The sequence below is a fragment of the Peromyscus leucopus genome, chromosome 7 (assembly GCF_004664715.2).
Source record: "Peromyscus leucopus breed LL Stock chromosome 7, UCI_PerLeu_2.1, whole genome shotgun sequence".
In the NCBI taxonomy this organism is placed as follows: Eukaryota; Metazoa; Chordata; class Mammalia; order Rodentia; family Cricetidae; genus Peromyscus; species Peromyscus leucopus.
The window spans coordinates 13663286-13687565 of record NC_051069.1 but is presented as its reverse complement, the minus strand read 5'-3'; the positions used below and the strand labels follow the sequence as shown (position 1 = coordinate 13687565).

The following is a 24280-nucleotide window of genomic DNA, read 5'->3' as shown; positions in this document are numbered from 1 at the left end:
TTCCACTGTGGGTAAGAGGGAAAGGTCTTATTCTTTTTTTTTTTTTTTTTTTTTTTTTTTTTAGAGAAAACTGAAGCCTACACAATTATGAATCTTGATATTGGTGGCTGCTGCTTAATCCTCTGCCTCCAAGGAAGCTTAGTCAATATTGGTTTTCTGGGAGACAGAAACAAGCAGTTCTTTTGGGTTTGAGGCCAGCCTGGTCTAAGTTAGGCCCTGTCTCAAAAAAAAAAAAAAAAAAAAAAAAAAAAAAAAACCACCTGAGTGCTGAGATTACAGGTGTGCACACCAGGGCTTCAGCTGTTAGGAAAGCTGAAGTAAGAAGAGATAACTTTCTTAAAGCCAAGACTTTGTAAACTCTCATGTGTTCTTTTCCTTAGTCTCCAAGTTTGTTCAGCTTCTGCCCTGAGTATAGTCTCAAACACCTCTCTGGGTGTTGCTGGTAATGCCAGTAAAGACCATAGTGAGAAGTGTAGTGAGCGCCTACCTAGGCCAGTGGCCTTCATGTCTGCTTCCCCTTGAAAATTAGCAGGGCCACCTTTGGCACCAAGCTCAACCCCTCTGTGTTTGTCAACAGATGAGCCTTGAGCATTAACAGCTGCTAGATCCAGGAGGCTGGAGAGTGAGTACTGCAGTCCTGGGACCTAGTTCAAATTCTAGCACCTACATTGTCAAACACACAAAATAAGTTTGTTTGTTTGTTTGTTTGTCTAAAGTTGACAGGTCAATTTTGTGATGGGAGTAAAATGTACCAGAATGTATGTTAGAAGTTATTAACTTGATTGTTGTATAGAATGAATGTACAGACTTACAGTGCATACACCTGTCTACAGGTGCCTTTCTGTGAAGGAGGCTAAGCCATAAAAGTAAGACTGTTGCCTGCGACAGGTGTGCGGAGGTGGGTAGAACTGAACAGGTAGGGCTGTGCTCCTCGGCCCTAGGCTGTGGATGGCATTTGACTTGGGTTTCCACACGGGGTTTATAAGGAGACAGTGGGTTTGTACAGCCCCTAGCCAGTAACAGGCTGCCCGGAAACTGTACCCTCCCTGTTGCACTCACTTGAAACTGATTTAACCTGGGAAAAGCTTCAGCCTGCAGTACCACTAGGAGGAGTGTAAGATGGCAGCCAAAAGCAGGGGTGCATTTTATTCTACTGAGGGGCCTGAGGCAGGGGTAAACATCAGTCAGCATGATCCAAATCCATGACGGGTATATGAGTTGGCGTTGTTACTTGATAAGGCTAACAGCTTCACCCACTTAGCTCAGTTGTAAAACGAGGTTGTTGATAAAGGAGACAGATGCCCTGCACATATTTAGCACAGTATGCTGCACATAATTTTAAGTTTAATAATCACCACTTCTCACTAAGCTGAATAGGCAATCTCTGTGTCTAAGACCACTTTAAGTCATTTGAAAGCTGTTGTTGTAATCCAGCGTTTTCTTGTTTGGTTGTGTTTTAGGTTAAAAAAGTATGTGATGAAGCTGCACAATTTACCACTTGGTAAGTCTCAGCAAATATGTTTCCATCACCTGCTAAATCCTCCATGCTTCCTCCAAGTCATCCCATCCCTAACCCTGACCCCTAGTTAACTATTTTTTCTTGACTGTTCTGGGTTTATCGGTGAAATATTCACTGACTGGTCCTGTATAAAGCTGCTCGAGTGTGCTTTAGAGAGTCATGCATGTTTCATACAGCTCCGTATTTTACGGCTGTAAGTACATACAGGTTTCCACTTTCAGGTGAATAAACTCTTACCAACCAGAGCTTGAATAGATTCTTCTTGGGTGAAAATCTGTAGGACCAGAATTGCCAGGCAAAGACCCTTATCAAAGTAGCTAGACCATTCTACACTCCTGACAACTTCTGACTGTTCTGATTCTGTCTGGTTCGTGCTAAAAGTGGGAGTTTTCAGTGTTAGTTAGAGCCATTTTGGTGGGCATTAACTGGTTTTTCTGTTTCCCACATAACAAACACTAGACACCGTTTCAGTCTCAGTTGCCCACTCCTATACTTTGTAAGATTGCACAACACTTTGTCCTAATTGAGTTTGGGTTGGTTTTTCTTATTACTGAGCTAAAAGATTTCTTCATGTTTTCAGGTATGATAAGGTCTCTGTCAGGTCTGTTTTCTCCAAGCTTCAGCCTAATGCTCATGTTAATGTCCTAACAGTTGTCTTCCCTGGGAAACATAATGACACATCATCCATGCAGTCTCGAGGTTTCTTGGCGCTTTATAACCTCGGTGTTTACAGTTAGGTCTGTAATGCAGTTTGACTTAATTCCTATGCATAATGTTAATCTGGGGACAGATTTATTTTTTTTTTTTTACTGGTAAAATATATATATACTGTAGATAACATAGTTTTGAAATATGCTTACATTGTGGATTTACATGGCTAGATTTCCAGAACACATTGTTAGGAGCATGCAGTTTGTGAGTATTTCAAACTGGCTTTTTTCACTTAGTATTATGCACTGACCACATCATTTTCTCAGCTTGATATAGCTCCATTTTGCACTTTTCCTCTTGTCTGGCTCCAATGTAGTTATTCACTCACTTACTTATGCACAGGTTTAGGCATCTTTGTAGGGGTTCGGGATTGTTTCTAATTCATTTCAGCAAATACTTTTGGATTATATGTTTAGTTTTTTTTTTTAAAATCTGCCAAATTTAGTTCCAAGGTACCTATGCTGAAGCCTTGCTAGCACTTAGTATTGTCAGTTTGGGGATTCAGTCTTTCTAAAAGGTCAAAGCCATACCTGTATCTGTGACTATCATATCTCACTTTCCTAAATCTGTTAAAATTGTGTTGTGAGCTGCCTTCATAGAATAACTTTTTATTCTTTTCAGAATGAATGAGAAACTGCGAATCTAGACATCCAGAAGACTGGACATGTACAGCCTGTTGTCTAAGAAAACCTAAGTCCAGGCACTATGGAAAGCATTGCTTTGTGACTATTCCTGCAAGAAAGGTACCATACTGCCCCTGAGGAATGGAAACTGAGCAGGCCTCTTGGTTTCTGCCACACTTCACCTGAAGAGAACAGCACTGTGCACTTGTCTAGCCTCAGATACTAAAATTTAGCCAGGGGTGGTGGCACACTCCTGTTAGCCACAGCATTGGAAGGTAGAGGCAGGAAGATCAGGGTAAACACTATTCTCTCAGCTACATAGTAAATTTGAGGCTAGCCTGGACTACACAAAACCCTGTCTTAAAAACATTTAAAGTCCTCTCAGAGTAAGGAATTCAGTTCCACCCTTAGAGATTTTTCTCCTCTACTTTGAAGCTTTATAAAATGAGTAGATTAATCTCTGCATGGACTTCTGTAGCCACCACTGCTTCCCCAAGGGTGCATCCCTGTTTGATGATGAACCATCAGGGGTTATGTCCAACTGCAGGTTCTAATCCTGTGCAGCCTGGCATATACCTTCTGACATGGGTTTTCTTTCCCAACTATAGGTTCCTCCCCAATAGACTTGCTCTTAAGAGACTTTCTAAGCCCATGCTCTTCAGCTAGCACAAAATCCAGATTCCTCTAGCACAATGATTCTCAACCATCCTAATGCTGAGACCCTTTAATACAATTCCTCATGTTGTGGGGACCCCCAACCATAAAATTACTTTGTTGCTACGTGACAACTAATTTTGCTAGTGTTATGAATCGTAATGTGCATTATCTGATAATGTAGGCTATCTTATATGCAGTCCTTGTAAAAGGGTTGTTTGACACCCAAAAGGAGCCACAACCCACAGGCTGAGAACCACTTCTCTAGCAGAACCTTTGAACAGATTTCGTTTCTCAACTCAGGTTATTTAGGTGTCTAGCAAGGTATCATTGGGTTATCTCAAAGACAGGCCTACCTAACACCAGACTTGAAAAGTCCCTGATCCTAGTCACCCATCTGCCTCATCTTAAGTCGAGACTGAGTATCTACCTACCTAGACAGTCTCTTCTCATTTGTCACCTACAGCCAGACCCTCCTTTCTGCTGATTTAGCTCCTGGGTTTCTTTCACGTTTTCTTTCTCCTCTCCTTCTAAGCCTGTTATTTCTCTAACTCATTATTTCTCACCAACACCTTTAGATTTAGTCAATCAATTTAGTCTATACTACCTTTCATGCTGATGGAGAGTTTTGTTGACTGCTCCATGACAAATCTGCTACCTGGGCAAAGGAATCACCTCTGGGACTGTGCTTGCCATCTGAGGTAAGAGAACTTAAGAGGATCTCTGTTCATTCTGTCAGACCCAGCCATAATATCAAAAAACTCCACACTCTGCTTTGACAGCATGTCAGTTTTTTAGCTTCTAGTTAAGGTGAAAACCAGGACTGCCTCAGAGGAAACCAACCCTTTGGGCCTCTGTGAGGCCACACTATAGCCAAGACCAACTTGGCTCTGACGTGGTTATAGTTGTAAACCAGGCTTGGAAATAGGTAAAGACAGTGATCACAGTTGTTTTTTTGTTTTTTTTTTTTTTTTTTTGTTTTTTTTAAAAAAAGCTTTTAATGCGACCTCTTGGTGGTCCATAATCTTTACAGAGGCCGCTAATGGGCCAGGAGGGCATCTGTCAGCATTCATCATTGATTGTCTTGGTTAAAATTCCTTGGCTAAGAGCTTTGTTCTTTCAGCTGTACTGGGGATCGAACCCAGGGCCTTGTGCAAGCTGAGCAAGTACTCTAGCAACTGATCTCTGTCCTCAGTCACCCTACCTACACCCTTTTCTTTAAATCCTTGGTGCCAATTCCAGACCAGCCTTGACTCCTACTTATACTGACATGATCTGGCTCCAGACTAACCTCTTTTAAGAATAAAAATAAAGACTTGTTTTAGATTCTCTGAGCAAATATAGCTAGGCTATATTCCAGATTGGGTCTCAACTTAATCTAAAAGAAGGGAGGGGATCCTGTTTAACTAGGTTCTCAATTCAAGGTTTGTGTTACAGTAGGGATTGATGTGTTCCCACAGTCCAGTTAGAATGAGGCTTCATTACCACAGGCTACTGAGCAGAGGTCCCTTCCCCTTTATCAAAATAAAAGTCCTTCATCGAGTGATAGTCTTTGATCATTTGCCTTGCTGAGTCTTGGAGCTAAACGTGCAGGGCCTCAAGCCTATCTAGCATGTCTTCTTCCTCATTCCTGGATGATGGGGCCAGCCAAGAGCTGCATGGGCCTTAGGCTCCTCCTGATCATCACAATGCACCCTGGGTTCTGTTTTAATTCTACAGTGTCCATCCAGGGAACAGGGCTGGCCTCCATCTGCCTGGGTCATATGACCATCTTCTATGTGGTCTCACCTAAGAGACCCCCTACTCCAGGGTCATCCTGTTTTTCTCGTGTTTGTTGCTATTTTTCTTTCTTTTGTTCTGATGCTTCTGTTGGACTTGCCTCCACGGTGGGCTCTGGCTCTGGCTCCAGTGGAAGTGATGGTGGCTTTGTGAGCTGGGCTCCTACAGCACCTTGCAAGGAAACAAAACTTGAATTCTTAGTTACTACATTTCGGAAGAAATCATTTAAGAGGCAATTCTGTACTGTCTGAGACTATCAAGACTGTAGTGCATCCTGCAGCTAGGAGGAACACCCATAACCAAAGGAATAAAACACTAAACTTGTGGAAATTAAAGCAAAAATTTACAACAGCATGCAATTAGTAAATACATTTCTAACCCTAAAAACTGACTCCCAGCTAAGCCTGCCTGTATTGTTATCTACCTAACAGTTTGCCCTTCAAAAACAAATGCTGATTTGGGCTTTTCCCCTCTGGCTAGTACTAAATTGGCCATGAGCTTGCAGAGTGCAAGCCTCATTCAAAGCTGGGATCTCTGCTGGCTGAAGTAGGTTGTCCCCATAAGTCTTCAGAGCTCTGTGTAGCCTCCTACCTGAAGGGAGTTTCCTGTATGCAGCTGCTGAAGCCATCGCCTCTCCTAGAGCTTGAAAGGTGCCGAGAGTCTTCTGGAGAGCAGCAGATTTGCTAGCTGAATTGGTCCGGTGCTTTGACTTGGGATCTTTGACTGGTTTGGTCCAGACCAGTGCTTCTCCAACCTGGAGGGCAGCTCCCAACTTCTGAGCCATCTCTACCATCTTGTGCCCACATGGGAAGAAAAAAAGCCATTGACAAGACCAGTAGAGCCAAGCTGCCTGCTGGTACTAGCAGTTGAAAGAGGAAGTACTTATAATAAGGAAATCTCTTTCAAGTGCTGGGATTACAAGTGTGTTTTCATGCTTGGCCAAAGGAAATCATTCTCTAACCGAGAATACAGGTTGCTTACTGGATACCAAGGGGACTCTGAAAAAGGGTCTCAAAATGCAACCATTCAAGTTTGATGCTTCACTGGGCAAACTGCCTGCTCCTGATAAGCTGTATTAGTAAGAACACAGTAAACCTGAATTATTTTGTTACTTACTTCTAGCAAAGTTTGTCTAAGACTGTAACTAACTGGTAAATTCATGCTGCAATGAACATGAAGCCAAAAGAAACATGAGCTTATGATACCTTTCATCTACTAACAGCTTGCTTAATAAGAGACATGATAATAATGATGATGCTAATAAGAGACATACCTCAGAGTCAAATTCCAGAGGACTGTTGTCCTTGAGAAAGTTGACCTTCTTCTCCATCTCCTGGTACTGAGCCAGGGCACCCTTTTTCTCACCCTGGTTATACAGCAGCACAGCATAGTTCAGGTTTACTAAAGGGTTAGACCTGTGCAGAGAGACAGGGCTTCTGTGGGACTGGGGCTCTGCAATAATTGGTCATTTGAAGGTCCTTCTCATTATACAAAATCCAAACAAAACTGACTAAGTAGGGTTGTCCCCATTATACAGCAAAGTGCTATGTGACTGACCCACAGAGCAGAGTCAAGGAGCAAAGCAGGATAAGGACCAAGTCTGGACCAACAAAGCTACCCAGGGAAGGGCTGCACAAACATCCCAGACCTGCTGTGTAGCGAATGCTGGGGGAATAAATTCCCCCAGGAATCTTGTTTCTCTTTGGTTTAATCTGAGCCCAGGGTCCCACCTGCTAATCTGGTTAGCTCACAGTTTATCAGCAACCCAAGCCAGAGTGCTGCCAACTCTTTGACTTGCTTTGGATTCCTGATTATAGAGCTCAGAACTAGAAGTTGTTTTCTCGGGCTTTTAATTTTTGCCAAGCTCTACTTGCTTAAGAACCACAACCTTCCGAATTTATGCCACGTAGTGGCTAAGCTGACTCTGGCAGCAATAGTCCTGTGGCACTCTTTGCAGAATGACACTCCTTTGCCCTCCCCACACAACAGTATGCTCACTTATCCAGGCGGACAGCTTCTGCATAAGCTCTCTTGGCATTTTCTGTATCTTCCAGATTGGTCAGAGCCACTGCCACAGAGAAAATTAGGAGAGCTCATCTTAGCAAAAATAATACTGTAGACCACTCTCGAAATAAAGCCTCTTTCATCCTTCAGCTTAGCTGCCTCACCACAACAGATGCAGTTATGCCTCATACTTTACCACTGCTTTTCAGGTATTTCCCTTGTTCAAGCCCAAAGTTCTCCATTTGTCCCCACCTGCCTCCATCTTCTCGCTGACTTACAAATACACTGATCACATCACCGTTCTACCTAAGAATCATTGCTTGTTCTCCATCATCTATAACCATGGTCGCTAAAACTTTCAGTGAGCCACAGAACATTTTCCTCTTTTTCCTCCAAAATCAGGATTTCCTGAAAGCCTAATATATAAACCTAAAAATAGCTACTCTGAGAGTCCTGCCAACTCTACCTCCCCAAGCAGCCAAACAGGCAACTATGAGAACTAGGAACATGGAAGAACCCTGTGCCATTCCACAGCCACACACCATGTGGCCATTCGAGTCTAGTTTGTCCTTAAGGCTGTGTGATGCTGGCTCTACTTCATCAAGTTAGAACTGATGCTTCTGCCCTAATGTAAGCAGTGAGGAACTCTTGTCTTACAGTAAGACTCTGAGCCTCTCCTGAAACTTGAGCTAGCTTTGTATTCTGGTGTTCTCCAAACAACCACCATGTAGTTGCTTTTGACTTTTCTTTCATAATTGAAAACACCACGGTAATGACCAAAATACACACCAGAAAATACTCCCTAGAAGAAATATTTCATTAGTTTTTTTAAAATGATTTTTGTTGTGGTTTTTGAAACAGCGTCAGGGTCTCACTAACAGCTCAGGCTGGCTTCAAATTCATTATCTTCCTACCTCTACCTCCAAAGCTAGGATTATAGACATGTTCCGCCTCTGCCCACCTTAATTTTAATTTATTTTGTATGTCATAAATGGAAGTTGGGACTAGAATGATAGTCTAGTTGGACTTGAACTACCAAAGACCAGTTATATTAACAAAATAATGGGATCAATGAGACAGCTCAATGAGTGAGGGCGCTTGTTGTCTGATGACTTGAGTGGGATCCCCTGGAACCCACATGATGGTAAGAGACAAACTCCTCCCTCAAGTTGCCCTCCGACCTCCATATGTGCACTGTGATTATAAATGTTTTGGTTTGGTTTGTTTTTGAAAAGGGACAAATGATTTAGTAACCACAATAAGCCCTAAAGGTTTAACATTTATGATGTTTAGCCATATGATCCTCACATCAACCCTGGGTATATGCAGTTAGTAGTGGAGGCAGAACCTATACCCAGGTTCCTAATATACATGAGAGTTATTAGCACAGTTCCGTGGTAGAAGGTTTACCTAGCTCCATGCAAGACCCAGGGTTCAATCTCCAGCACCAAAAAAAAAGGAATACCAATAGGAAAAAGAAAAAACTGTTAAGAGGGGAACTATGGGGGGCTGGAGAGATGGCTCAGTGGTTAAGAGCACTTGCTGTTCTTGCAGAGGACCTCCAAATTTGGTTGTGAGAATACACACATCAGATGGCTTACAACTGTCTGCAACTCTTGTTCCAAAGAACCCAATGCCTTTTTCTGGACTCACATGTGCATAAACTCACACACAGACATACACATATATACATAATTAAAAATAAATTTTAAATTCTTTTTGAAAAAGCTAGGTGTAGTGGTACACACTTTTAATCCCAACAGAGGCATCCAGATCTCTGAGCTGAAGACAACAGTAAGTTTCAGGCTAGAAAGGACCACATAGTGAGACCCTATCTTAAAAAAAAAAAAAAAAAAAAAAAGATCTACGAATACAGATGATCTTGATTTAACCTGTTAAGATTCTGAGTTCAAGGGGGCTGGAGAGATGGCTCAGAGGTTGAGCGCACTGACTGCTCTTCCAGAGGTCCTGAGTTCAATTCCCAGCACCCACATGGTGGCTCACAACCATCTGCAATGAGATCTGGCACCCTCTTCTGTATACATAATAAATAAATAAATCTTTAAAAAAAAAAAAAAAGATTCTGAGTTCAAATCCCTCAGGTTAAAAGCAACCAGATACTTGGTCACTTTTTCTTTTAAACTTCTTCAAACTCTGAGGCAGTAATTCTATAGGATTTCTAAAAGAATGTCTATTTTAGGGCATTTAGCTACTAACCTGTGATCCTAATTAACTTTTCCATCATTAGAACTCACAAGAAGGGGTTTCTATATAAATGTCCCTTACCAGCCAAGAGCATGTAGAGTTCCCCCATCTTTGGCTGGAAGTTGATAGCTGCACTGAGAAAATGGAATGCTGATGCATACTGCTGCATAGTCAAATGGACAAGGCCCAGATTGTACAGAATCTTCCAATCGAAGGGTGCCAAGTAATTGGCTCGTTTTAGGCAGCTGATAGCCTGCAGAAACAGGGGCACTCAACCAAGGTAAGACAAGCTCAGCAGACCCAATAACCACATGGATGAGTATGACCAAGGACTATAAGGAACACTCACTGCCACATATTTCTTCTTGCCAAAGAAACACATTCCAATGTTATTCCAAAGTGGAGGACTTTCTGGAATAGCACAAGCTACAACTCTGTATTTGGTGAGGGCAACATCAAAATCCCCATGGGTTTGCATCATGCTGCCTGCTGCCAAGATGGCCTGAAAAACACAGTGCATATAAAGTTAATAATTCCGTCATCCAAGAAGTTCAAGGCCATGAGACAGTCTCCTGAATGTACATAGTAAGCCCATTAGCACAGACATGACCAAGAAACTTCTTTCAGGTATATGAATATACCCAAACTACTAAGACAACTCCTAAGAAATGTCTTTGGAATCCCACAGCATTAAAAACATATAATGTTATTGGCTCTATCTAGTTCCATTTGTCTCCTACTTGCAGCTAGGGAAATCAGTATTCTGGTAACTAGTGCCTTTCATCTTTGTGCATGAAATGCTCCAGACACCTCACATGTACCTGTATATGGCTACTTAATAGCCAGCTCTTTCTGGCTCAGGATGCGATGTGAGTTGGCTTTAGTTTTTTTGTTTTTTTGTTGTTGTTTTTCAAGACAGGTTTCTCTGTGTAACAGCTCTAGCTGTCCTGGAACTCAACCAAGCTGGTCTCAAGTTCACAGAAATCCACCTGCCTGTGCCTCCCAAGTGCTGGTATTAAAGGTGTGTTCCACCACACCTGGCTTGGCTTTAGTTTTTATCAGTCCAGCCCTATCATTTTTTTAAGGAAAGGTATCAAGATAGGGAGCCAGCAGAGCCAGGCTGCTGACTTCCTAAATGATGACCAAGTTTGTATCCAACAGCCCTATCTAGTTATGTCCCCCTCAGTAATGTTCATTCTCTTGATTTTCTTTCTCACCCCAAAGTCAATCTGGAAGTTATAATGTCAAATTCACAATTGTTGTGGAAGCATGGCTACATTCTCCAGTAACACATGAACTCTAATGGCACTTGGACTTTGTAATAGTCCGTTACCACAAATGTGCTTCTTCTGAAGAAGCTGAGCATCAACACTTTATGATATTTTTAGTAAGAACTAGTCTTTTTTTTTTTTTTTAAGATTTATTTATTTATTATGTATACAGTGTTCTGCCTGTGCACTGGAAGTAGGCACCAGCACCAGATCTCATTAGAGATGGCTGTGAGCCACCATGTGGGTGCTGAGAACCGAACTCAGGACCTCTGGAAGAGCCAGTGCTCTTAACCTCTGAGCCATCTCTCCAGCCCAAGAACTAATTTTCAAAAGTAAGAATTAGAAATAAAAGGCACCAACATACAGATACACACAAAGCTAACTTCTTGGGTGTTTAAATGAGAAACCTATCATCTACAGAGGTCATGGGACCATCTATAGGAAGACCCTGTAGTTCTAAAGCCTGCAGTACCTTGTAGTTGGCGGGGTCATAGGTCAGTGCATTCCCAAGGTGTTCAAATGCCTTCTGGTAAACACCAAGCTGGAAGGAAGGAAAGCAAAGAACTGACGTCAGGGGAGACGTCAGTTTAGGAGTCTAGTCAACCATACCCTGAATGGAAGCATGCAGTCATCTGTGAGTTCTCTTGACCCCATCCCCCAAAATACTAATAATAATAAAAAAAATAAAGTGGGTATACCAAATAAAATGCAAATCTCCATGTTTGTGATTTTCTTATTTTGTTTATTTTTCTCCTAATAAGATTAAAGTATCTTCTGCCCCCAAAAACCCATTTCATAAACACTCATTCTGATCAATAGTAATGCCTCCTGGCTGGGACTGTGGTAGTTTGCTTCTTGTCCCTTTAGGCCTGCTCACAAGCCAAAGCCCAGAGGACTCAGAGTTAAACTCTTGGTTCTTCTTAAAGCAATAGTTATAAAAGCTACTTTAGAGGCACATCAGCTGAGCAGGGACCCGTAGGGTGGGCAAGGTAAGACAGCTCAGAGACCTGGGGCTTCAGGGATTCGGGTGGACAGAAGTGGCAGAGTTAAGAGTCCCATCCACACTTAGGAATCTGAAGGGAAGAGGAGGTTTCCTCTCTAAAAATATATCCCTTGCTCATATCCTGCAGGACCTCGGCTAGCAAGATGAACCAAGAGGAACAATCTTGGCCTCGAAACACTACAAAATGCTAAAATATATCAGTTTTTCTTCCTTCCCCCCAACAATAACAGCCCCCAAACCACACAGCTGTTTCATATATATATACCTTCCCTATTGCATAAGAATTGCTATTATAAGCCGGGCGGTGGTGGCGCACGCTTATCCAGCACTCGGGAGGAGAGCCAGGCGATCTCTGTGAGTTCGAGCAGCTGGCTACCAAGTGAGTCAGGAAAGCAAACTACAAGAAAAAAAAAAAAAAAAAAAAAAAAAAAAAAAAAAAAAAAAAAAAAAAGAATTGCTATTATAGGTGAGACTGTTGATTGATTGGCTTGATCAGTTTGGGAGGCAACTAGGCAGTGGGACCAAGTCCTGTGCTCATTGCATGAGTTGGCTGTTTGAAACCTGGAGCTTATGCAGGGACACTTGGCTCAGTCTGGGAGGAAGGGACTGGACCTGCCTGGACTAAGTCTACCAGGTTGATCACAGTCCTCGGGGAGGATTTGCCCTGGAGGAGGTGGGAATGGGGAGTAGGCTGGGGATAAGGGGAGGGGGTGGGAGGGGGGAGAATAGGGGAACCCGTGGCTGATATGTGGAACTGAATGGTATTGTAAAATAAAATAAAATAAAAAAAGAATTGCTATTATACTAGGCTGAAATAGAATTATGACTTGAGAGCCAATGTTAATTCTTCTAGCAGTGAGTATATAAAAACAAACCAAGGTTCATGTTTGTACTGTGACTGTTAATAAAATGTGCCATATAGAAAAATGAAGGAAACCATTATAGATACAACCCCTAAAGCGTTTCTAACACCAATGTGTGAATAAACAGATTTCATTACCTGTAAGTAGAGTAATCCTAAAGTTGTAAGAAGGTCTGTATTTTCTGGTGAGAACCTGTAACATAGAGATGCTCACAAGGAAACCATGATTATGAGATACAGACTGACAGTCATCTGCCCCACTGCCAACATCCAGGACCCTTTATTAAACCTCTTCCTTTCCCATGTAAACTTCTGAGAGCAATTTGGCAATTTTCTTAAAAAACAAATCATCTCAATCCTGGCAACAGAGAAAACCTGCTCAGCAGAACGAAGCAGGGCTTAGAATCCAGACTCCTTGTTGGAGTCTTTCTTTTGGACCAACAACAACCTTAAAAAAGAACTGTGTGGAATGATTCATCACACTGAAAATAACCAAGCTTAAGGCAAGTCAGTCAGGACACAGTTATGCTAGTCCTTCTATTGAGACGGCTCTTTGCCACTTTCCCTGTGCTTACCATGGTAGGTAGCCTACTTCAGTACTATGTCATTTAGGACTCCAAGGCCCCGATGCTGTGCTCTCTAACTTGCCAAACTAAACAAAAAAAGGAAAGCACATAGCAGACCTTGGAAAGAATTAGACACTGGGTCTTGGGAGTAAACACTGACCTAAGTATTATCTGACTTCTCTTGTCTTTGTCAAAAAGCCAAAGCAACATAGTTGAGACCATCTGAATATAGGATCATCAGTTTCAACAGTTAAAGCATCAAAGAGCAAGGAGCTGTCTCCTGCTTGGAAGGAAGGAAGGAGGGAGGGAAGGGAGGAGGGAGGGAGGGAGGGAGGGGAGGGGAGGGGAGGGGGAGGGAGGGAGGGGGGTGAAGGGAAGGAAGGAAGGAAGGAAGGAAGGAAGGAAGGAAGGAAGGAAGGAAGGAAGGAAGGAAGGAGGAAGGAAGGAAGGAAGGAAGGAAGATGCTTGTACCCTGTAGGAAGTCCAGAACCTGCAGAGCTGAAGCCCAAGCCATGTCTGAGCTGGCAAACAAATTTCTCAGTGTAAATGAGAATTTGCCTCTCACTTTTCTATAGTAAGGATCCATTTTGGTCATGTCCCTCCCAAACCACATATGTAACTTGTCCTTCCCATTCTTCTGATTCCATCAGTATCTGTCCCCCTTCCAAAAATAGTCCTCTCCAAAGCTTCGGATCTTGAACCTACCTTCTCAAATACTCAACTGTCTGGTTTTCTCCTTTGGGAAGCTGAGTGACTCAAATCTCTTGAGTGGTCACTATCAGTACCCTCACGGGATTCATGTGCCCTAACTCAAAATGCCAACTTGTATAGGACAAGGGTCCGGAACAGGCCAACTCTCCAGCATTATAGGACTTGACTTACTCTATGGCTCCTTCCTACCTGTCCACATAAGCCTGACCTTTTGATGATAGAAACTGTAGTTTACCAAACACAAGAGATTTTTCTGTCACAAAATGTAGTTAAATAAAGATGCAGAAAAGAAAGCAGTGCTATGATTGATATAGCCAGGAAGTTTACCCTGTGGTCAACGAAGCTAAGAAGTGACCAGTACTCTATACCAGTTCAAAATTTTAGTCCATGAGTCACACATATTCTATTATGTGATCAAACAAGATACCTGAACATTTTATACTACAGCTGTCCTATTTAAAAGAAACAAGCCAGGTGCAGAGTCAAGTGGGTCTCTGTAGGTTCAAGGCCAACCTGGTCTACACAGCAAATTCAAGGCAGCCAGAGCTACATACTGAGATCCTGTCTCAAAATAAATAAATGAAACAAGATAATACTACACAGGAAAGACAAGATTCCAGGTGTCCCTAGAGAGGAAACATGGAACAGTAGCACGAGAAACTCAGTCATCCATTATCAACAGGTTAGACTATCCTAATGATATTTTTAAACAAACACCAGCAACAGCAAAACCCATGATATCGGGACTGGACTGCAGCTCAGTTGTAGTACTTGTGTTCGGTTAAGCATAGACGAGATTCTATCCTCAGCATAAAAAACCAAAATAACAGTAACACATGACATACTGGTCTTAGACTAGTAAAACCAGCTGTCTGTTACTGAGCTAGGAGATTCCTGTTCCTAATATGATCTCTAGGAACAAAGGGATCTGCTATGAAGTATTTAACTAGACAGTTGCACTGCCAGCTGACCCCAAATTCTAGCCGAGTGCATGCCCACCCACTTCCCTTGCAACTGTGTGCTCCTACCTAATTTCAAAAAGTGTACAATTTTAGGGTTATGTAAAACTAGGATGCTTACTCCATATTTAGCTTCCAGTATCATCTTCCTTCAATATGGCCTGGAACACGTTACAGTTAGTTACTCAGACAGGTGAAAAAAAAAGAAAAAACACCTAAGGAACCTAAATCTCCAGTTGGCCTGTGGAGCAGCTAGCCTAGAACGGACACTGTTATAGAAGAAAGAAACAATCTGTTCTCCTAACGTATCTGTCCCATTGCTTTTCTCATCGCTTCCTGTAGGTATGTCCAACCTGTGCCCATGGGCTGCATGCATTCCACAATAGCTATGAATGTGTCCCAACAAAAATAGCAGACTTAGAGAAAACTGGGATTTGTGTGTGTGTGTGTACAATTTTTTGTTATTCAATTGTGCAGTTCTTGAGGGTGATAATCTCATGTTGCAATGTTAAAAGGTGGACACGCTGGTTAGAGTCTAAGAGAAAGACACTTACTCGACTGCTTTCTTGTAGATCTCAATGGCTTTGTCCAGGTCTCCCTCCAGTAAGTGGATCTTCCCCAGCATTATGTAAGTCAGGTCATGCTTGTTAAGCTGGAGGGCACTGTGCAATTGGTCTTGTGCCTAATTAAAGTTTAATGGAGTAAAGAAACCAAATCAATACCACTGAAGGACAATGGTTTCCTATGGTGAATATGAAAGCAGAGCTTTGATGTTCTTATGTGGGAATATCATGTCTCAGAAAATAGCTTTTACCATCTAAAAAACGAAGCATAGCCTAATTGGCCTTGCTGAGTTCATATGAGATGATCAAGTTTCTTAATGTTTCCTACTTGACATTTACACCTATGACTTAAACTTCATAACCCTAAAGGGACATCACAGTACAGTATAAAATACCACAGCAAACTTGATTCCACCTACACTCCTGACTACCTGAACAACCATTGCCAGCTGGACCTTGTTTTCCTCAACAATACGAACACAAATTAACATAAAAGTTGTTTTTTTGTTTTTTACAAAAACAGATGTTTATTACAGAATGTTAGAAAAACAACCCATTGACTGCTTTAAATAATCAAAAACCACACCTCTGCAGATGAGAAAGATCCAGCAGCATATAGACATTTCAGGTTAGAGAGACATGTCTGCTCCTGGTGAATCACTTCTGGAAAATTCTCAAATATTTGATTCCAAAGTGAATGTATGAATTGGCTTGACATGATTAAAAAAGTAAACTATAAATATAAGGGCAGTTGAAACAATGGCAATAATTAGTTTACAACAGTCATTCCAGGACAGTACTAGAGAGCTGTTCATATGTGTCCTGTCTGTGTGTATGTACACACAGACCAAAATCAGGTCAAATAAGAGCGGCATGTGCCCACACATTTGAAGACCCTGAAGAATGCCACTGAAAGGATGTATAACATCCACTACACATCTGTCTCAAGAACAGCACACTCCTTACAGGTAACACTGGAGTATTAACCACTACAGACGCCACGGGGAGGATCTCAAACCCGCTGCACTCAAAGGCATCTGCTGTATCTGGCATCCATTTTAAATCTTGGGGCTTTAAGAACATCTTTGTTCTAATGGGTTTTATATTTCCATTTTCATCTTCTTCAAAATTGGCTCAGTCCCTCTTCTTGGCAAACTTTTTTCCAATTGTTCCCACCAAACTCTCATATCTCCTCGCCATCTCTTCATCCCACACATCCACCTCCACTGTCTCCTCTTCTTCTACCATGGCTTTGTTCTTAGAATTCATCTGAAGCATTAACTTCTCAACTTCAGTATTAAATCCTCTGAACGACATCCTTCCATAGAGAAGATCTTCACATAGTGAGAAGCTCTGCTCTTCAATCATGAAACTCTCTTTCTCCTTGAACTCTGGCAGATCCAGGTACCAGTGCTCATCACTGATCATCTTCTTTTCCTCCTCCTCCAGTTGTTTCTTGGTTTCCGAGTCCAGGCCCTTTTGCATGAACTTCATGCACAGCAGGTTCTTGGATAACTTAGTCTTGCACTCAGACGCCATGTTGGGTAGAGTTCCAGACTCTAGCCTAAAAGTTGTTCTTATTTATTCATTCAACAAGTATTCATTGAGTGCCTGCTGGTCTAGATGCCTAGTATACTAGAGTTAACAAGAAAATAATGCTATGGCTGTGCCTGCCTCGTGGAGGCCATGGGTTCAGTCTTCAACACCACCCAACAAGAACAAACATAACTTTTTGCTCTGGAGAAGCCTACATCTTAGTAGGCTGAATAAAACTTTTTCATTCACTGATTCAATGAGGGCTTCTATAAATGTCAGGTGTTGTGTTTGTTTAGCCTGTATAATAAATCTAAATGTAACTCTGCCTCAGTACAGGTCCAAAGACCAATCCTCCCTCTCCCCTGACTTAGCTATACTATGAACAGGAATGTACCTGATCAAACTATTCTCTGAAGAGAAAAATTTAATCAGCTGTATAAAACTATAGATTCATCAAGAAAACTTATGTATCCACTGAATATGTATTTTATTATATATATCTCACAAAAAATAATTCTTACACTCCAATTGCTAATATGCAGGTATTTTTCATATCCCTGAAAGACAGACTAGGTTACATTGTGATCTTGCAAAGCCGTGTTAAATGGGTATTAATGAGAGTCAGTCTTGGTAGCAGTTTAAAAAAAAGGAGAACAAAGCCTCACAGTCACCAGGTTATGAAGGAAACTACCTAGTCACCATCACTACCCTTCAGAACTCTCAAAAATTCATCTGTTCCTCAATTAAGACATATATCTAGGGCTGGAGAGATGGCTCAGCAGTTAGGAACACTGCTGCTCTTCCAGAGGTTTGATTCCCAACACCCAGTTGATGGCTCATAACCATCTGTATGTAACTACAGTTGCAGAGGATCTGAAGTCCTGGCCTCCAAAGGGACCAGGCACACACATGGTACACAGACATACATTCAAGCAAAACATCCATAAACATAATAAAATAAAAAATTTCAAAGTTTTAATTTGAACAAAAAAAACAGGTATCTATTTATTAATTTGAGAACCAAGGTAAGATTAACATGCTTTGTCTTATATCAAAGTCTTAGAGCAAAGTTTGTTTGGAGTGAAATATAAATTCACATCAGAAAAATTCTTATCATGAAACAAAATTCAATCCCCTTAAATTCATTTTCATTGACCGTAAAAGCAAAAATCAAGGCCAAGCATGGTGGTCCACATCTTTAATCCCAGCACTCAGGAAGCAGAGGCAGGTGGATCTCTGAGTTCGAGGCCAGCCTGGTCTACAGAGTGAGTTCCTGGAAAGGCTCAAAGCTACACAGAGAAACCTTGTCTCGAAAAACAAAAACAAAACAAAAAGTAAAAATCAGTTGTTGTCAAAGGATAAGATGGTTCTCATGGTCAAAATGACACCTTAAGGCAAACACATGTGTGTGCCTCTGTGTGTATGTGTGTGTGTGTGTTTCTTTGAAATGGTGTCTCACTAGCCTTAGGCTGGTCTCAAACTCAAACTCAGATGCTTCTGCTGTTAATCTCTCAACTGGTGAAATTACTGGAGTGTGCAACAATGGCCTGAGAAGGTCCACTTTTTGATATGTGTCTTGCTGGACATTTGTTTCTATACTAGAACATTTAATGGGGGGTAGAGAGAAAGAGAGAAGGCAACTGGACCACCACTGATAGTCTAGACTCTTCCTCCACTTTTTTTTTTAAATCAAAAGTAAGAAAAAAATGGGTTGGAGAGATGGCTCAGTGGTTAAGAGCACTGGCTGCTCTTCCAGGTTCAGTTCTAAGCACCCACATGGTAGTTCACAACTGTCTGTAACTCCAGTTCTAAGGGATCTGACACCCTCACAACAGACACACATGCAGACAAAATACCAATGCACATAAAATAAAAAATAAATCATAAAAATTAGGGAAAATGAGTAATGACAAGTATTAACATGGCAATAACAATAAAAGGCAATTTTTGTTCCCTAAGCTCTGCAGACAATAGAGTCAATACACAATGGACAGTGGCCCTTCTGTGACAAATGAATCACAGTGAATTTCAGTCAACTACCATCACCATTTTTATGATTACCTTGTTGAACTGCTTTAGATAAGTATAGCACACTCCCAGGTTATGGCAGATCTCCTACATACAAAAGAAAGGAGAGTGGTTAGGTGTTACGGCTACAAGAAGCAGGAGAGCACAGCAGTCTAAAGACTGTAGTTGAGGGTTTTTTATGTTCATAAATATACATGATTCTACAAAAAAATTCCTAAGTGTATTATTTTAAATTAAAATTATAAAATGTATGATTGGAGTGATGGCTCAGCAGTTTGGAGCATTGCTTGTTCTTGCAGAGGACCTGAGTTTTGAGTCCCAACACCCACATGGCAGCTCACAACCTGTCTGTAACTCCAGGTCCAGGGAGTTACATGCCCTCTTCTAGACACAAGCGCCACATATATATGTGGTGCACAGACATCCATGTAGACAAAAAACACCTAGACACATAAATATTAAAATTAAAAAAAAAAAGATTATAAGAACCACAAGAGCAGACAGAATCTTCCCAGATCTGTGGCTAATCTGTTGAAATCTATAGCAAGGTGAGTGGGGCAAGTCCATTCTCCTTTGTAAATTACATTTTATCAGACTATAGAGTTACTTCCTATGGCTCTTCTATACTAGAACCAAAACTACAAGAGTTAAGTAGCTACAGAGTTAAGTGTAAAAAGCTGCAATACTATATAAATATGTGTAATAACTATATACTAAGTAATCCTTTACAAAAAAGTTTGCCAACCTCTGATCTACGGAAAAGAAAGATGAATCAAAAATCCACTTTTTGACTACCTTGGCTGCTGACAATTTCTAAATCTAGCTCACTGTAAGACTAATCTGTCTTCTGGCCATAAGTGATGTGAAATCTCTGGAATTTCTTTGTAATAAATCTGACTTCAGCAGATTTAGAAAGGAAACCAGTAGTAAGAAAAGTGTTCCTGGAAAGCAGCAAGGGCCCAGCACCCTGTAAGTGGTAGGAATGCAGCCCTGTCTCAGGAACAGAGACAACTAGTTTAATGTGTTCCACATCTCCTAGAACCACAAAACCATCAGTAGTAAATCACCTGTTATACAGTAGGCTTGATACCAGATGTTTTCTTTCTTTTCTTTTTTTTTTTTTAGATTTATTTATTTATTATGTATACAGAAGAGGGTGCCAGATCTCATTACAGATGGTTGTGAGCCACCATGTGGTTGCTGGGAATTGAACTCAGGACCTCTGGAAGAGCAGTCAGTCGGTGCTCTTAACCTCTGAGCCATCTCTCCAGCCCCCTCCCAAGATGTTTTCATATATATTACTTTAATTTTCCAAGAAATCTGCAACATCAGTATAGTTCTTTTAGTTTTATAGGAAACAGAAGCTCAGAGAGGTTAGACAGTTTTCCTAACACAGAAGGTGACAGTGCTCGGATTTTTTTCTTCTTTCTTTAGTTTTGTATCCTAACCATGTACAGATGTAAACAGCAACACCACAGACTCATGAGCCTGACAACCATCCAATACTATCTACTATTATTTTATAACCAAGTACCAAATAGTGTAACATTTCATTTACAAGCATTTCAGTACATTTCTCAAATGACATGATCTTTAAAAAAAAAAAATCAGGGCTGGGGAGATGGCTCAAGAGTTAAGAGCACTGGCAACTCTTCCATAGGACCTGGAAGTTCCCAGCACCTACATATTACCTCACTTCCATAAGATTCAATGTCCTCTTCTGGCCTTGCAAATACTTCCCACATGTAGGCACACAGACATACATGCAGACAAGGCACACACACAAATAAAAATAAGTAAATCTTTTAAAAATTTGTTTTAAACCTACAATACTATTATCCTACCTCAAAAACAAAACTAGTATCTGTCTCAGAAAGGTCTCACATTTTAAAATTATTTCTCTTAAACCACAATTGAAATAATGTCTACATTACCAAGAACTGTGCCTTCAACTCAAGCCTGCCTCAAAACTTGTATATATTCCATTTTATCATGCTGTAAAGAAGTACATGGACAGACAAAAGAAACACCACCTTTCTTGTCATTTAATGCTCTGCACACTAAGTGACCCCTGACCTTGTGAATCATTGCTGTAGGTGATACTTGAGAAGACAGCACAGGAAATGTGGAAGAGAAAACAGAATCCTTTCTCTTGTGAGTACAGGATAGGAGTATACAGGAACATCCAGCCGGGGCAGCAGACACTGCAGGAAGATCTCAGGCTAGAGTTAGCAACCTTCGATCTACTTCTGTTCTACTAATACCTCATTGTGTGCCCTCTGCCATGTCATCCCATCCCCCAAAGCCTCAGATTTCTCTCGTGACATTAGTGGAAATTCTCCCTACTTATCAGTTGATTCTGAAGTCAAGACAATGGCATACAGGATTATTATCCCCTTGTTAGAACCAGACTGTGGAATATCATGATGAGTACAAGAAAGCAGAGCTAAAAGATTTCCTACAGACATTTATTAGGTATCACATAGATGGTATCTGGCTGCTTGCTGTCCCAAGTGAGTCAGAATACCAAGTGAGCTCTTTCAGCTACACGGAGCAGGAGGTGTGCTTCATCTCCCCTTTGCCCAGCCCTCTGGACTCATCTGTTTTTTCTGTTCTGCTCTTCCTGAGCTCCATCCTCAACTCACTGCCAAATAACTATCTCAACCAGTTTCAATGGGTTCAGTTACTAACTTTATGTTCCTGACTCTAAAATGTTCATCTATAACCTAGAACATCGTAATTTCATATCCAACTATGCACTGGACACATCTCAATTTAGATAGCCTACCAGAACCTAAAACTTCCTTTGTCCAAATTTTTCTGAAAGACAAAAACCAGAAAGTGAGTGAGTGAGTGTATATTTACTCATGCTCGGCTGCAGGGCCCAAGGACTTCCTGAGCTGCTTCCGTACATGTAGTTTCACCTTGGCCTCTAATGATTCAACTCAGCTCAGCTCTTGGGAGGTGCAGACAGGGGGACCAGGAATTCAAGGCTATCCTCTGCTACACAGCTAATTCAAGGCCAGCCTGGACTAAATGTGACCCTGTGTACACAAAGACAACGGGGATAATGACAGTAAGATGACTCAGTGGGCAAAAGCACTTGCCACCAACCCTGACGGCCTCCTGAAGGAAAGCGCCAACTCCTGCAAGCTGTCCTTTGACCTCTACACTCACCAAAGCATGTGTCCTCGCATATACATAGAGTGTAGACAAAACACATAGATGGATGGCATGAAAAAAATTCAAGTTAATAACCACACCCAGAGGAAGAAAATAACTGAGATTGAAATGTACTTAGAAAATCATAATGTGGGCTGGAGAGATGGCTCAGCAGTTAAGAACACTGGCTGTTCTTCCAGAGGACCTGAGTTCAATTCCCAGCAACCACATGGTGGCTCTCAACCATCTGTAAGGAGATCTGGTGCCCTCTTCTGGCCTGCAAGGATACATGCAGACATTACACTGTATAATAAATAAATAAATAAATAAATAAATAAATAAATAAATAAATAAATAAATCTTTAAAAAAAAATAAAGAAAAGAAAATCATAATGCTGGCAAGATGGCTCACTGGGTAAAGGTACTTGTAGCCAAGTCAGCTGACTTGAGTTCAATCCCTGCACCATGGGTGGGTGGAGAGAACAAGCTCCCAAAGGCTGTCCCTGACCCCACCCTGAACACCCTGTAAATACAGTAAATAAAGTGTTATTCAACTTTTCATAACCAGTGCCCTAAGTACTCTAAGGGAAACTGTGTTCTCTCTCTACTATAGTCAATCTACTTCTCTACAGAGGAAGGTCTCTGCAAGGATCAGTCAACAGTATAAAAACAACTAAAGAAAAGCAGAAAGAGAAAGGTAACTGTGGAAACACACACAACTTCAGACTGATACGGAGAGGGTGCTAGAAGAGAAGGGAAAGGAACGCCAGGCATGGTGGCGCACACCTTTAGTCCCAGCACTGGGGAGGCAGAGGCAGAAGAACTCGGAGTTTGAGGCCAATCTGGTCTACAGAGCAAGATCCAGGACAGCTCAAGAGCTACATAGTGAGACCCTGTCTCAAACAAGCAAACAAATGAGACAGAGACAGAGAGAGAGGACAAACTACTTAGAAATCAGACTACAACTACTGAAATTAAGGAAAAGGATAGGCTACTAGAATATATACAGCTAAAAGCAAACACAGTGATCTATCTGAGAGATAAGACTGAGCAAATGTAAAGATGTAAAAATGTATGTAAAGAATAAAATAATAGAAAATGAGAGAGAAGTTAAAAGCCACAGAGCTGCTGTGTCTGAAAGGAAGTGACAGTCGCTGTGCAGCCAGGGCTGATCATCCACCAGAGGCCCTCCTTTCCTGGGGAGTCCTAGTCCAGCTGAGGTCCACATTTAAATGTACTTTCCAGCCTTCCTTTCAAAGGCTGTGGCTAAAGCACAGGCTCTCAGGGCTTGCTCTTCCTTGCTTCTTTGAGCTCCTTATCTAATTCTTAGATAAGTCACCATTAACTAACCATGAGTAAATCTCAGCCTGAAATTCTAGGACTACCAAATGAATTCCAAAACCAGTGACATGGATTTTCATGGGTGGAAGGGAGAGACTTAATTTATAAAGAGAATGTTTAATCTGATTTTGTGTTGTACTTAACACATAAGCCCCAATTTATACAAATAGATGGTGGAAATAAGGGGATAGGGACGGGGACTGTGGTCAAACTATGAAAAGGTCACAGTGAAACTCATTGTTTTGTACAATTAATATACACTAATAAGAAAGGGAAGAGTGCTCTGGAGGCAGAGCCAGGCGGATCTCTGAGTTCAAGGCCAGCCTGGTCTACAGAACACGAGATCCAGGACAAAGAAAGCTACACAGAGAAACTCTGTCTCGAAAAACCGAATCAGAAAAAAAGAAATAAAGAAAGAGAGGAAGGGAGAAAGGGAAGCTGGTAGAAGGAAAACAAAGTATCACTTAAACTTGTTATGATCCAAAGAAAGGCAAAAGAAACAGCTGACTGATTGCCAAGCAGACAGGGAAAAAGTATAAAAAGTGCAATGAAGACATATACTGCTGATGCTTTCTAATTCCAAAGGTAAAACAACTCAACTCCTAGAGCTCTTGGAAATGAGATGAGATAATCACAGCAAGAATCGGACCAGGGAAAAACTATCAGCAACATTAACAGCTGGAAACTATACAACAGTGCCTGCAAAGTTATGCAGAAATGCCATGCTGAAAACAGAATCAAAGACAGTTTGATCATCTGAGAATTCTAGCCAAGGGCTGGCAC

At 41.4% G+C, this 24280-nt stretch overlaps 2 protein-coding genes across 3 annotated transcripts in view; both read right to left on the bottom strand.

The window, feature by feature from the left end:
• Window positions 1–4465: 4465 nt before the first annotated feature.
• Bbs4 (Bardet-Biedl syndrome 4) overlaps window positions 4466–24280 on the bottom strand; it is a 38990-nt gene continuing 19175 nt past the window's right edge. The window contains exons 1-11 of one of the 2 annotated variants that reach the window (XM_037207461.1): window positions 21071–22335; window positions 19028–19081; window positions 15422–15549; window positions 12770–12824; window positions 11239–11307; window positions 9845–9997; window positions 9577–9748; window positions 7285–7354; window positions 6560–6701; window positions 5878–6079; window positions 4466–5457 (exon numbers count right to left, since the gene is read on the bottom strand). In XM_037207461.1, coding sequence (XP_037063356.1) covers window positions 5345–5457; window positions 5878–6079; window positions 6560–6701; window positions 7285–7354; window positions 9577–9748; window positions 9845–9997; window positions 11239–11307; window positions 12770–12824; window positions 15422–15549; window positions 19028–19081; window positions 21071–21082 — 1170 coding nt within the window. In that variant the 5' untranslated portion in view covers window positions 21083–22335 and the 3' untranslated portion in view covers window positions 4466–5344. Of the gene's footprint in view, window positions 5458–5877; window positions 6080–6559; window positions 6702–7284; window positions 7355–9576; window positions 9749–9844; window positions 9998–11238; window positions 11308–12769; window positions 12825–15421; window positions 15550–19027; window positions 19082–21070; window positions 22336–24280 lie in introns of those variants that run through there. The other variant, XM_028892520.2, reaches the window with a different exon arrangement.
• Window positions 15562–17797, bottom strand: LOC114708933 (M-phase phosphoprotein 6-like). Its single transcript, XM_037207462.1, has one exon. The coding sequence runs from the start codon at window positions 16967–16969 to the stop codon at window positions 16565–16567; it is 405 nt and encodes a 134-aa protein (XP_037063357.1). The 5' UTR covers window positions 16970–17797; the 3' UTR covers window positions 15562–16564.

Bases quoted from the DNA above. Each gene is read 5' to 3' on its own strand.
- LOC114708933 (XM_037207462.1), bottom strand. From the start codon at position 16,969: ATGGCGTCTGAGTGCAAGACTAAGTTATCCAAGAACCTGCTGTGCATG.